This window comes from Garra rufa, chromosome 1, assembly GCF_049309525.1.
Source record: "Garra rufa chromosome 1, GarRuf1.0, whole genome shotgun sequence".
Classification (NCBI taxonomy): domain Eukaryota; kingdom Metazoa; phylum Chordata; class Actinopteri; order Cypriniformes; family Cyprinidae; genus Garra; species Garra rufa.
In genome coordinates, this window is record NC_133361.1 from 97,343,123 (window position 1) to 97,354,668 (window position 11,546).

Genomic DNA, 11,546 nt, shown 5'->3' on the forward strand with positions numbered 1-11,546 from the left:
TGTCTTGTCTTTCATTCATTTAGTTGAGTATTTAATATTGTTCTGTTTGTGGTTTTCTCCTCCGATGTCTTACGTCCTTCAAGTGAATGTCTTCCTGTTTTACTCCTGAGTTGTGTTTTAGTTTGTCCGTTAAAGACTGTTTTAAGTTCACTCCTGCGTTTCCTCGTCTCCTCGTTTCCCGCTCTGTAGATTGATACAATGAAATGATAATAAATAATAAATATCCAATCATACATTTGCCTTAACAAATTGCTTAATGTACCTGTGTTAAAAAGTAAATATTTCTTATTTCAAAGTACAAATATTGATTATATAAACCTAATTCTTCAAGTTTCTTTATAAAGGAAAATGAATGTCTTTATTTATACCTAAACTTAGTCAACTGTGAGTATACATAGTACTTCATTACTATTCATGAAAAATATGAATGGAAGTTAATTAGATTTGAGCATGTTTATTAAATCTTGATATTCTACATTATTTGGATTTTCATGATTTACAAGATACAAGTTGTGTAAAATCATTAGAGTCAGGAGTGACTCAGTGCTATGAATGGACTTAAAACCTGACTGAAATTTTTCAGAAATACTTAGAAAATACCAAACACAAACGGTTCTAGTACCTTAGGTTAAAGAAACCACAGAATTTGGCTGATAGTTATTTAAAACAGATGTGTCTAAAGAATAATGACTGCAAAATACATTCAGGAAAAGCAATAGAAACTCAGCAGAAAGATAATTGGCATTTGAATTTTAAGATAAATAAATCACTCTTTAGGAGTGTGTGAATATGAATGTGAAATAATGGTAAGTGTCATCTTTTGTCTTTATTGGCTGTTGATGTTTCATTTCTTTAATTGGTGTCTTTGTTTCTGATCAATATCTGAGTTAAATATGAATGCAGAGGCTGAAGGTGAGACTTTCCCTGATCTCTGTGATAATGAGTCTATAGTTCTGCTGATTAGATTAGAGTTGCTGTAAATCTGGACAAATTTCTGTAATTGCTTACATCCTTTGCATATTTTATCTTCTAATGACGATCCTGAAATCTGTCTAAAACTCCAGCGATTGAGTGTTTAGTCAGTCTGGATGACTGCAGCGACACACAGAAACATCTCAATCAAGATCTGATGAAGATTCACTCAGTCTCCTGATCTTCTCTTCTGAGTTTACTACAGCTCTAACTGGATGTTGCAGGTATTTTGGCTTCAAAACTTGTAACTTCACTAAAATCATAACTCTAATATAACATGAATGCACTTCTAGAGATTGAGTTTGTAAAGCAGGTATTGTATCTTGTATTTATTAACTGAACTGTTCACTGTTAAAAAGGGAAGATGAGGAGTAACAGCTGAATATGTTGCCATGGTTTTTGCCAATTAAAGATGCTGAAACGGTCATCAAGTTTAATAAAGGAATGGCAGAGAGGATGGCAAAAGGACATCAAGGGTAGACACATTTTTTCTGTTCAATCTAAAGTTAGAAACAAATGTTTTTGTACTTGTCCATCCTGTAGGGACTCAGTTAAACTGTAGACTGAGGTTGGGGCATTGTGGGTTAAATACTTTTTTGTATATTGTAGGAAAGCATATTTTTTTCTTTTTTTCTCCTTTAATATTCACTGACAAAGACTGTTGATGCTGATCAAATACCATGATGTGAGTCTTAATTTGAAGTCATTTTCATTTATTTGTGGAGATCGTTTTTTTTTTTTTTTAAATAGCGCACATTGTACATGCACAAGTCAGTCATTTCCCCGTAATATTTTCCCTCCTTTCGGCGCTTCTCACTCCAGTCCAGCGGGTGGCACTAACACACACACTTCTGTTTGACAAACACCATTAAACCTAAGAAGAAGAAGATTGGTTGCACTGCTCTCTGTTGTTTTGTTGTGATTCTGTTTTAGTTCAGCCTGTGAGAAAGTTTCTGTAAACAGAAAAAAAATACAGTTTTTGAATCCAGTCAGTAAATATCTGTAATATTCTCATCTTCACAGCTGTGACTAGGTTTGGAAGCGAGCAGGAATATCTGGAGAAGTATCTGCTGATCTGAGATCTGCTGCTGTGAAGATGTTTATTAAAGTGGAGAGTGAGGAGAACATGAGTGTACCAGAACCTTTGAGAATAAAACAAGAGGAACCAGAACTTTTGAGAATAAAACAAGAGGAACCAGAATCTTTGAGAATAAAACAGGAGAAACCAGAACCTTTGAGAATAAAACCGGAACAAGGAGGTTGGTGTTTAATCTTCATTCATCTTTAATGACTGTTTGTGGTACATTATTTCAAAGTTTTATTAATAATGAGTTTCAAGCTGCTAGATTTAGTAAATTGTAATAGAAACAATATTTAAAGCAAATCAGTCTGTTAAAGTATAGATGGGGCAGCAAAAGCCCCATCTATACTTTAGATCTAGTAAGAAACATTTAAATTCTGCATAGGGATGCACCAATATGAATCGGTCGATAATGCTTGCGCTTTTCTGCTTTTTTGCGCAATCAATGTTCATTATCAGTGTGAATGTGCGCAGCTCCTCAGTGAACAACGGCTGTGTGTAGTATATACGGCTCAACGTGAAATCACGCACCTGATGGCATTTACTGCTGATTACAGAACCGGCTTTACTGACAAAACGCAAGTGATCGGTCGATATATATCGGTGCATCCCTAATTCTGCACAGAATTTTTGGTAACATTTTCTATGAAGCCCCTATTTATAATACATTGTAAGATATTTCTAAGGCATTGTAATGAATGCATCATAAAAAAAAAAATTTAATCTTATAATATGTTCACATAAATAATCATAACAATTACAATATACTAAAGTACTTGAGTATTTGGGGTTCTAACTTTTTAAGATTATGATTATTTATTAGACACAATAGGCGGCATATTAAATCTACGCAATTTTTAATGGACTATATCCTATTACAATTTTTTTTTTACATTATATTTCATTTTATTATGATAGGCCCCCTGGTCTACTGACTAGAAGCAACTTTCCAACTACACTAACACTCCTTTATTAATAGTATTATTCGACTTAGGTTAAGGTTTGGCTAGGTAGAAGGTTCACAAACTTGCAAAGTTACATATCAGTTTTGTCTTTTGGGGAACCATTAAAATACAGTGTTAGAATATATTTAGCATACTACTAATAATAATTATTGCTAGCTGTCATGCAGTTGAATAGTTAGGCTACTTATCAAAAGCTGTCTAAAGGGTACCATCAAAATAATCTAACTAATAGTCAAGTCAAGTCAAGTCACCTTTATTTATATAGCGCCTTTTACAATACAGATTGTGTCAAAGCAACTGCACAGTATTTAAACAGCACAATAGTGTGTAAGTAACGCATTATTGTAACAATCAATTTTCAGTTAAAAGCAGTTCATCAATGAATTCAGTGATATCATCGTCAGTTCAGTTCAAATAGTGTACGATATCGCTAGAAAGTGTCCCCAACTAAGCAAGCCAGAGGCGACAGCGGCAAGGAACCAAAACTCCACAGGTGACAGAAATGGAGAAAAAAACCTTGGGAGAAACCAGGCTCAGTCGGGGGACCAGTTCTCCTCTGGCCAGACCAAACAACAGTTTGTACCAATGTCTGATTGTAGAGAACTCATCAGGATCCTGTGGTGTAGTGCCGATGGCCGTCAAGGTTGGCGAGGTCTTTATTGATGATCCGCCTTGGAGCTCATCTGGTTGACATCCACGGCTATTGAAGTCATCTCCAGGTGGTGATCCATGATCTAAGCTGGGTACGGACTGGATCCGGGGGACTGGAGTGACCATCTGATCCGGATACAGGCTGGGTCTGGTGGCTACGGTGACCTCGGAATAAGAATGAAACAGACTAATATTAGCGTAGATGCCATTCTTTTTACGATGCAACGAGTGCATCAGGTGTTATGGGAGGTGTTTTCGGTTCCGGTTGACCTAATTAATGCAGCCTAACAATCCTTTAACGGATTTGAATTATAGAAATGTGTTAATGATTTTATGTGTAAGCCAGGTTAAAGAGATGTGTCTTTAATCTAGATTTAAACTGACAGAGTGTGTCTGCCTCCCGAACAGTGTTAGGTAGATTGTTCCAGAGTTTAGGCGCTAGATAAGAAAATGATCTGCCGCCGGCAGTTGATTTTGATATTCTAGGTATTATCAAATTGCCAGAATTTTGAGAACGCAGCGGACGTGAAGGACTATAATACGATAGGAGCTCGTTCAAGTACTGAGGAGCTAAACCATTGAGGGCTTTATAAGTAATTAGCAAGATTTTAAAATCTATACGATGTTTAATAGGGAGCCAATGCAGTGTTGACAGAACCGGGCTAATATGGTCATACTTTCTGGTTCTAGTAAGAACTCTAGCTGCTGCATTTTGGACCAGCTGGAGTTTGTTTATTAAGCGTGCAGAACAACCACCCAATAAAGCATTACAATAATCTATCCTTGAGGTCATGAACGCATGAATTAATGTTTCAGCATTTGACATTGATAGCATAGGTCGTAATTTCGATATATTTTTAAGATGGAAAAATGCAGTTTTGCAGATGCTAGAAATGTGGCTTTCAAAGGAGAGATTGCTATCGAATAGGACGCCTAGGTTCCTAACTGATGACGACGAATTTACAGAGCAGCCATCTAGTATTAGACTGTGTTTTAGGTCATTACTTGTGGAGGTTTTAGGTCCAATAATTAATACCTCTGTTTTTTCAGAATTTAACAGTAAGAAGTTATTCGCCATCCAGTTTTTAATATCAGCTATGCATTCTGTTAGTTTTTCGAATGGATATGTTTTGCCGGGCTGCGAAGAAATATAGAGCTGAGTATCATCAGCGTAACAATGAAAGCTAACACCATGTTTCCTGATGATATCTCCCAAGGGTAACATGTAAAGCGTAAAAAGTAATGGCCCTAGCACTGAGCCTTGAGGTACTCCATACTGCACTTGCGATCTAAATGATACCTCTTCATTTATTGCCACAAATTGATGACGGTCAGATAAGTACGATTCGAACCATGCCAGTGCACTACCACTAATGCCTACATAATTTTCAAGTCTATTTAAAAGAATGTTGTGGTCAATAGTATCAAATGCGGCACTAAGATCATAATAATACAAGCGTGTCATGTTATCCATTCATCTGATACAGTAACTTTTGGCTCTTTGATAGATATTATTATTGTTATTATTATTACATGCTCTTTGTATGCTTCCAGGAGGGTGACATGCGTAACATGGTAATATATGAGACTTATGTTATAACTATGAGGAGATAATCACACGCTTAATCACATCACTACTAGTGTTGTCAAAAGTCCCGGTACTTCGGTACCAAGTCGGTACTAAAAAAAATAAAACGTTACGGTACCAGGTTTTCTTAAGTACCGGTGGTACCGACTATCCGGTCAACCCGGTTCTTGATACGCTATACAAAAGGTGCGCACTGCCACCAGCGCTGCTGCTGATGCCGCGGCTCTGACTCCACTTGTTTACAAAGAAGAGCCAGGCTTGCTCCAAATAGTTTGGATTTGCGGCTGAACAAGGCGAACATCATAGATCATCAAAAAACTATTTGCAAAAGATGTCGTCTAGGTTCTCTCAAAAGGAGGAAACACATCAAACTTAAAACACCTCAAAGACCGACTCCAGGATCAAATAAAAGATTTCAAGTAAGGTAAGTTTCATTTTAATTTCATATTTAGAGCATTGTTGCGTATTTTAATTTGAATGTCAGACTGAAATAAATATCACCTTTTGTGTAGTGAATCGTTAGCATAAGCGCGGCTAACGCTAATATGCTGGGCCTTAATGAATTTGAAACAACGCTCCTATAACTTTTGTTAGAGTAAAAAAAAATAAGGACATGATGTATTTACTATTTTTTACACAAATGACCCGTGTATCCAAAATATGTGTGTTAGAGAATGTACAAATGTGACGTTAATTTATGTCCTTAATATCAGTCTGTCAGAAAACGTTCTTGGCTGGATAACTCTAGCAGGTTTAAAAAGCTTATTAATAATAAATATGAATGCAGTTTGGATTGAATAAAAGTACAATCAAATAAAACACGTTTTATTCCCTGTTTAGTTTGGTAAAACTTTACAATAAGATCAAATTCATGCATCATATTCTAACATAATCTTAAAGTAAGTGAACAATATATTTTTACAACATTAATTCATGTTTGTGAATGTTATTTAATACAAACACATGATCATTAATGTTTGTTCATGTTTAACAGATTAACATGATTTTATGCATTAGTAAATGTTGAAATTAGTCTTACCTTAAGAAGAATAATTGCCATGTAACTACTGTTTATTGTTAGGCGATGTTATCTAACAAATGAAAATTGTAAAGTGTTTTTAATACTGCAGTTTTCATCTGTGATAGACACTGGTCTTAATATATGTAATCTTATCTAAATTTATTATAACAGCTGAGGTTTGTTATTTACTGAAAATTCATATTTTTGCTGGTGTCAATGATCTAATGTCACATCTGGTCAGACTTAGCCCACTGCTTTACTTAAGTATATTATTTTTTCTTTTTACAGTTGCAGAAGATCATGAAAGACCCCAGCGAACTCTAAAACAGACAACAGTTACAGATGTTTTTCCGCAGCAGCAGAAATATGACAAAAAGTTTTGGGTGAAGCTTGTTTACATTTTTTATGCCTGTAATTTATTTAGATGTTATTTAACTACTAAAATGTTTACAATCCTTGAAATACTTTTTTTTACAAAGTTTTTTTTGTACATTTTATTTTTGCTTAACTTTATTAATAAAAAAATAGTGTGTTGCTCAATTAATATGTTATTGTGTTTTGCTTTGGTACCGAGAACCGTGGATTTTCAGTGGTACTGGTACCGAATACTGAAATTTTGGTACCGTGACAACACTAATCACTACAATACATTAAAACAGTTTTATGATACAACATACTATACATTTTTTATAATGCATTATGAATTCATTATAGTGCCTTAAGCATACCCTTATAATGCATTATAAATATGGGCTTCAAAGAAAGTGTTACTGAATTCTTTTATGAACAGATCAAACACGGCTGATGCAGAAACAGTGTTAGCTAAAGTCATGTCCAATGCTATTACATCATTAGTTTCAGGGTTTGGACATTTTGGGAGAGAAATTCAAGAACTTTTCAACGAAATTGAAATTTTGCATGCCTCCTGACTCAAGTTTAGTGCTTTGCTGTCAAATGTGTCTTACCAAGAAATAAACGTAATATTTTTTAGTAACTGCGCTTAAACATTCCAAACAATAGTAATCTTATGTTTGACTTGTTATTCACTTTTTAGCATCAAATGGTGATGTGTTTATGCAGTTTGAGGTTTAAAAACATTTTCCACATACTGTACATTATTGTTGCTCCTCTCTGCCCTCCCTTTCTAAAACGCTTTGATTTCCACAAAACTGACTGTTGATGGAAACCGAGGTGTTTTCTGATTGGTCAGCTATCCATGCTTTGGAATTGGCCGGATACCTCAAGCGTGTGTTGGAAATGTTACACCCCTAACCATGTTGTGATACCATTTCTTGGCGCATCGAGACAGAAATTACAAAACCCATTATAAACTAGGCATTTGTTGCATACGTGCAAACTCGTGTTTGAAAAGTCAGTACTGAATTCTTTAAATATTAAAACGTTCTTGCAGGCCATCAGTCAGATGCACAGACTGTTCATGCAACATTGTGATTGGCCCACTTTATGGGCATAAGGAGCTCCAGGTGTGTGTTCCTGTTGTGTATGCACTTCGATGGATTAAATGCAGAGCACAATTCACCATACTCGACTGTTTCTCTTTCAACTGGTGCAAAACTATTTCCTATTCCTAAAGTATAATTATAATATTACTAAAGTTTTTTACAGAAAAAGTTTAGTGATTTATGAGTGAACATCCTGTGACAGTCAGTTTTGGGTTGTTTTCCATTTAAAAGATCAGTGGAATAGCCCATTTTTATAATTGGCTAACAAAACTGCCCCCTAAATAAAAACTCAGAAGTTTATTTTTTTATTATTTGATAGTTAAACGGGGAGTTTTTTCTCTTATTTTCCCTTATCTCTTTGAATTCAATTTGATGATTTTTATCCCCTAGGATACATAAAATAGTAGAGATCAGTCTATATAGATTTCCTAAACACTATCATTAGATTATCTGGATTTTTTTTTTAAATTAATTGTATAAAGGCCAACTTAAACACTGTAGGAAACCAGCCGACCAGGATCGGGTTTGGACACCATGGTATAGGATCTAGTGCAAGCATAAGATTTCTATGATGCCAGTTGCTTTGTGCCATTAAACTGGGGTTAACGTTTATTTCTTTGTTTTTCCACCGTAGACCTAACAACGCTGAAAGAGGAGAAGGAAGTACTGAATGAAACCGAAGAGAAAGATCAGTTTGAGAATCTTCATGATTTTGTATCTGGGGAAAAATCAGTTTGTTCCTTAGAGTCTGCAAATACTTCTAAACAAAAAAGAGCACAAAATACAGGAACTAGGAGTAATTTCACTTGCTTTCAGTGTGGACACAGTTTCACTCTAAAAGAAAACCTTAAAAGGCACATGAGAATTCACACTGGAGAAAAGCCTTACACATGCAAACAGTGTGGAAAAAGTTTCAGTCAAAAAGGACACTTTAACATTCACATGAGAGTTCACACTGGAGAGAAGCCTTACACATGCAAACTGTGTGGAAAAAGTTTCAGTCAAAAAGGACACTTTAACATTCACATGAGAGTTCACACTGGAGAGAAGCCTTACACCTGGAGAAAATGTGGAAAAAGTTTCTGCAGAAAATTGAAACTTAAAAACCACATGTGTATTCACACTTTGGAGAGCCTTTTTAACTGCCAACAGTGTGGAGAAAATTTCACTCGTATAGGAAACCTTAACACACACATGAGAATTCACACTGGAGAGAAGCCTTACACGTGCCAACAGTGTGGAAAGAGTTTCGCTCGTAAAGGATGCCTTAACACACACATGAGAGTTCACACTGGAGAGAAGCCTTACACATGCAAACAGTGTGGAAAGAGTTTCACTCAAAAAGGACACCTTAACATCCACATGAGAGTTCACACTAGAGAGAAGCCTTACACCTGGAGAAAATGTGGAAAAAGTTTCTGCAGAAAATTAAAACTTAAATACCACATGCGTATTCACACTTTGGAGAGCTTTTTTACCTGCCGACAGTGTGGAGAAAATTTCACTCGTAAAGAAAGCCTTAACAAACACATGAGAATTCACACTGGAGAGAAGCCTTACATGTGCAAACAGTGTGGAAAGAGTTTTGCTGGTAAGGATAACCTTAACAGACACATGAGAATCCACACTGGAGAGAAGCCTTACACGTGCAAACAGTGTGGAAAGAGTTTTGCTTTTAAAGAAAACCTTAACAGACACATGAGAATCCACACTGGAGAGAAGCCTTACACGTGCAAACAGTGTGGAAAGAGTTTCATTCAAAAAGTAAGCCTTGGCAAGCACATGAAGATTCATAATCAAAAGAAGCCTTATTAAGGGTTCCAAATGGAATCCTATACAGGGCTTCTACAATGCAATTCTAATTCACATTTTAAAGCAATGTGTTTTGTCCATGGTACACTTTACCGTGTCAACTTGAAAAATGGACTATGGACAAATGGACTCTTGTCTACGGTGTAAGAACTTCACATTTGAATGTCATGAATTGAAGAGAGATCTTACAGGAAGTACACAGTTTTTTTGGTTGAAGCATATAAAAGGACACTGTTAGCATTTTAACATCAGTGTGTATGGATTTAATTTGCACACATCAGTTACTTGCTCATTTCTACTACCAACATTGGCGGTTTTGAGGAAGGCTTTAATAATCATATTTTGGAACCATTCCTAAAGGACTGTATTAGGAATTGTCTTATAGGATTGTCTTGTAGACCTTTATTCTGAACGCGGAAGTCACGCCTGACTAAATTTTTAGCATTTCCGGTCTTCTATGTCTCATGTCAAAGTAGCGTATAGTCCGAGCTGTTAATCTAATGTTAAACCTATAAAAAAAAATATAAAAAAAGCACATGGCTCCCTAGCACCATCACTTTGCCATGTCGCAATGACCGTCATTTGTCAGTGCCTCAATTTAGGTTTAAACTTTATTGTAAAACAATCGTTGTTGAAGAATAAAAAACTGTTACAAATGATTGTCCTATTTTTCTTACAAAAAAAGAAACAAGAGTAATAATAATAGTCGGGTATACGTACATACAAAGATACCTCTGAATATACACTGTAAAAAATGTTGGCTTGTTTTTTTTAACCCAACTGCTGGGTTAAGCCTGTTGGGTCATTTATTTGGGTTGTTTTACTCAGTGTTGGGTTGTTTTTGTGTAACCCAACATTGGGTTACTGATTTTATCCAATCAAGTGACAGTTAAGAGAGTAAGCCACTCCCCCTACTCGACGATCCAAGCGCTACCTTTGGGGCCATTTTGAATCACCTAAGGAACAACCGTCCTTCAGCGACGACAGAAAAGGTATGTTTGTGGGTTTTTAATGTATGAAACTAATACTGTACATCAACAAATGCTAAAATATACCAAATTTGGCGTTTCACATTACATTAACAGTATTAAAAAGTATAATCTATCTCGGTTCGTTTTGGTTTGCTAATCGGTAAAGGTATGCCTGTTGTAATTACGTTACAGCCTTTTCCTGTCTAAGTTATATTCAATTTTTAGTGAAAATGTCTTTTTGGTCAACATTTCCTCTGGAATATGTGAATTGGTGAGTCGTGTAATTAACGTGTCTTTATATATTATATGTAATTAGATGTTTTAGCTGATGTGAGTTAAATGTAGCATGTCTGTTCACTTCGACGCAATTCTTGTGTAAACAAAAAGTTTAAACATTGCATTTACAGGGAGTTTGACTTTTTAAAACAACACTGCTTCATCAGTAACTGATCTGACAGGAATATTCAGTGTTTTAATGTGAGTAATGAGTATGTGTCAATATTGCACTGCAAAAGACCGCTTGATCTTGATTACTCGTAGCCTGCGTGTCTATTCACAGAAACTCTAACGTAACTTACTATGCAAAACTCTTATGGTGCGTTCACACCGGAAAAAACATTTGAGTTTATTCGCGCGCGTGACATTTTCTTCACAACAGACGCGAATTCGCGTCATGGGAGGGGCTTCTGCCACTCGTCAGCGGGAAAGTAGTTGTAAAATAGTTGAATGAGCTCAATTTGCCAGCTTTAGCTTGCTTGTAGTCTCAATATGTATGTATATGTAGGTCAAATTGAGTAAAGAACGTTTTTTAAAACTAACCAGATTGTCCGACCACTTCACTCACTTTCTTCCTAGCCAAATCCTTTTTATTCCTGTTTATACAGAAGTCCAAAGATGTATTGTACAGCTCCGAGTAACCACAGACAGCAACGGTGATTCTGTCCTCCATTGTTGTTTCGGGATTTCTGCCTCCGTCACTACTAGAGCAAGCTCCTGATTGGTTAACGCGGCTCGGATTTTCG

General features: G+C 35.9%; 1 protein-coding gene across 1 annotated transcript; it reads left to right on the top strand.

Moving 5' to 3' along the window:
• The first annotated feature begins 1,865 nt into the window (after window positions 1-1,865).
• On the top strand, window positions 1,866-10,188 carry LOC141340653 (uncharacterized). Its single transcript, XM_073845709.1, has 2 exons — window positions 1,866-2,231; window positions 8,376-10,188. Exons 1-2 carry the CDS (start codon window positions 2,069-2,071, stop codon window positions 9,554-9,556), a joined length of 1,344 nt encoding a protein of 447 aa, XP_073701810.1. The 5' UTR covers window positions 1,866-2,068; the 3' UTR covers window positions 9,557-10,188.
• The last annotated feature ends 1,358 nt before the right edge of the window (window positions 10,189-11,546 follow it).

Coding starts and splice junctions, on each gene's coding strand:
- LOC141340653 (XM_073845709.1), top strand. CDS start 2,069: ATGTTTATTAAAGTGGAGAGTGAGGAGAACATGAGTGTACCAGAACCT. Junction 2,232..8,375: donor AATAAAACCGGAACAAGGAG/GTTGGTGTTTAA, acceptor TTTCCACCGTAG/ACCTAACAACGCTGAAAGAG.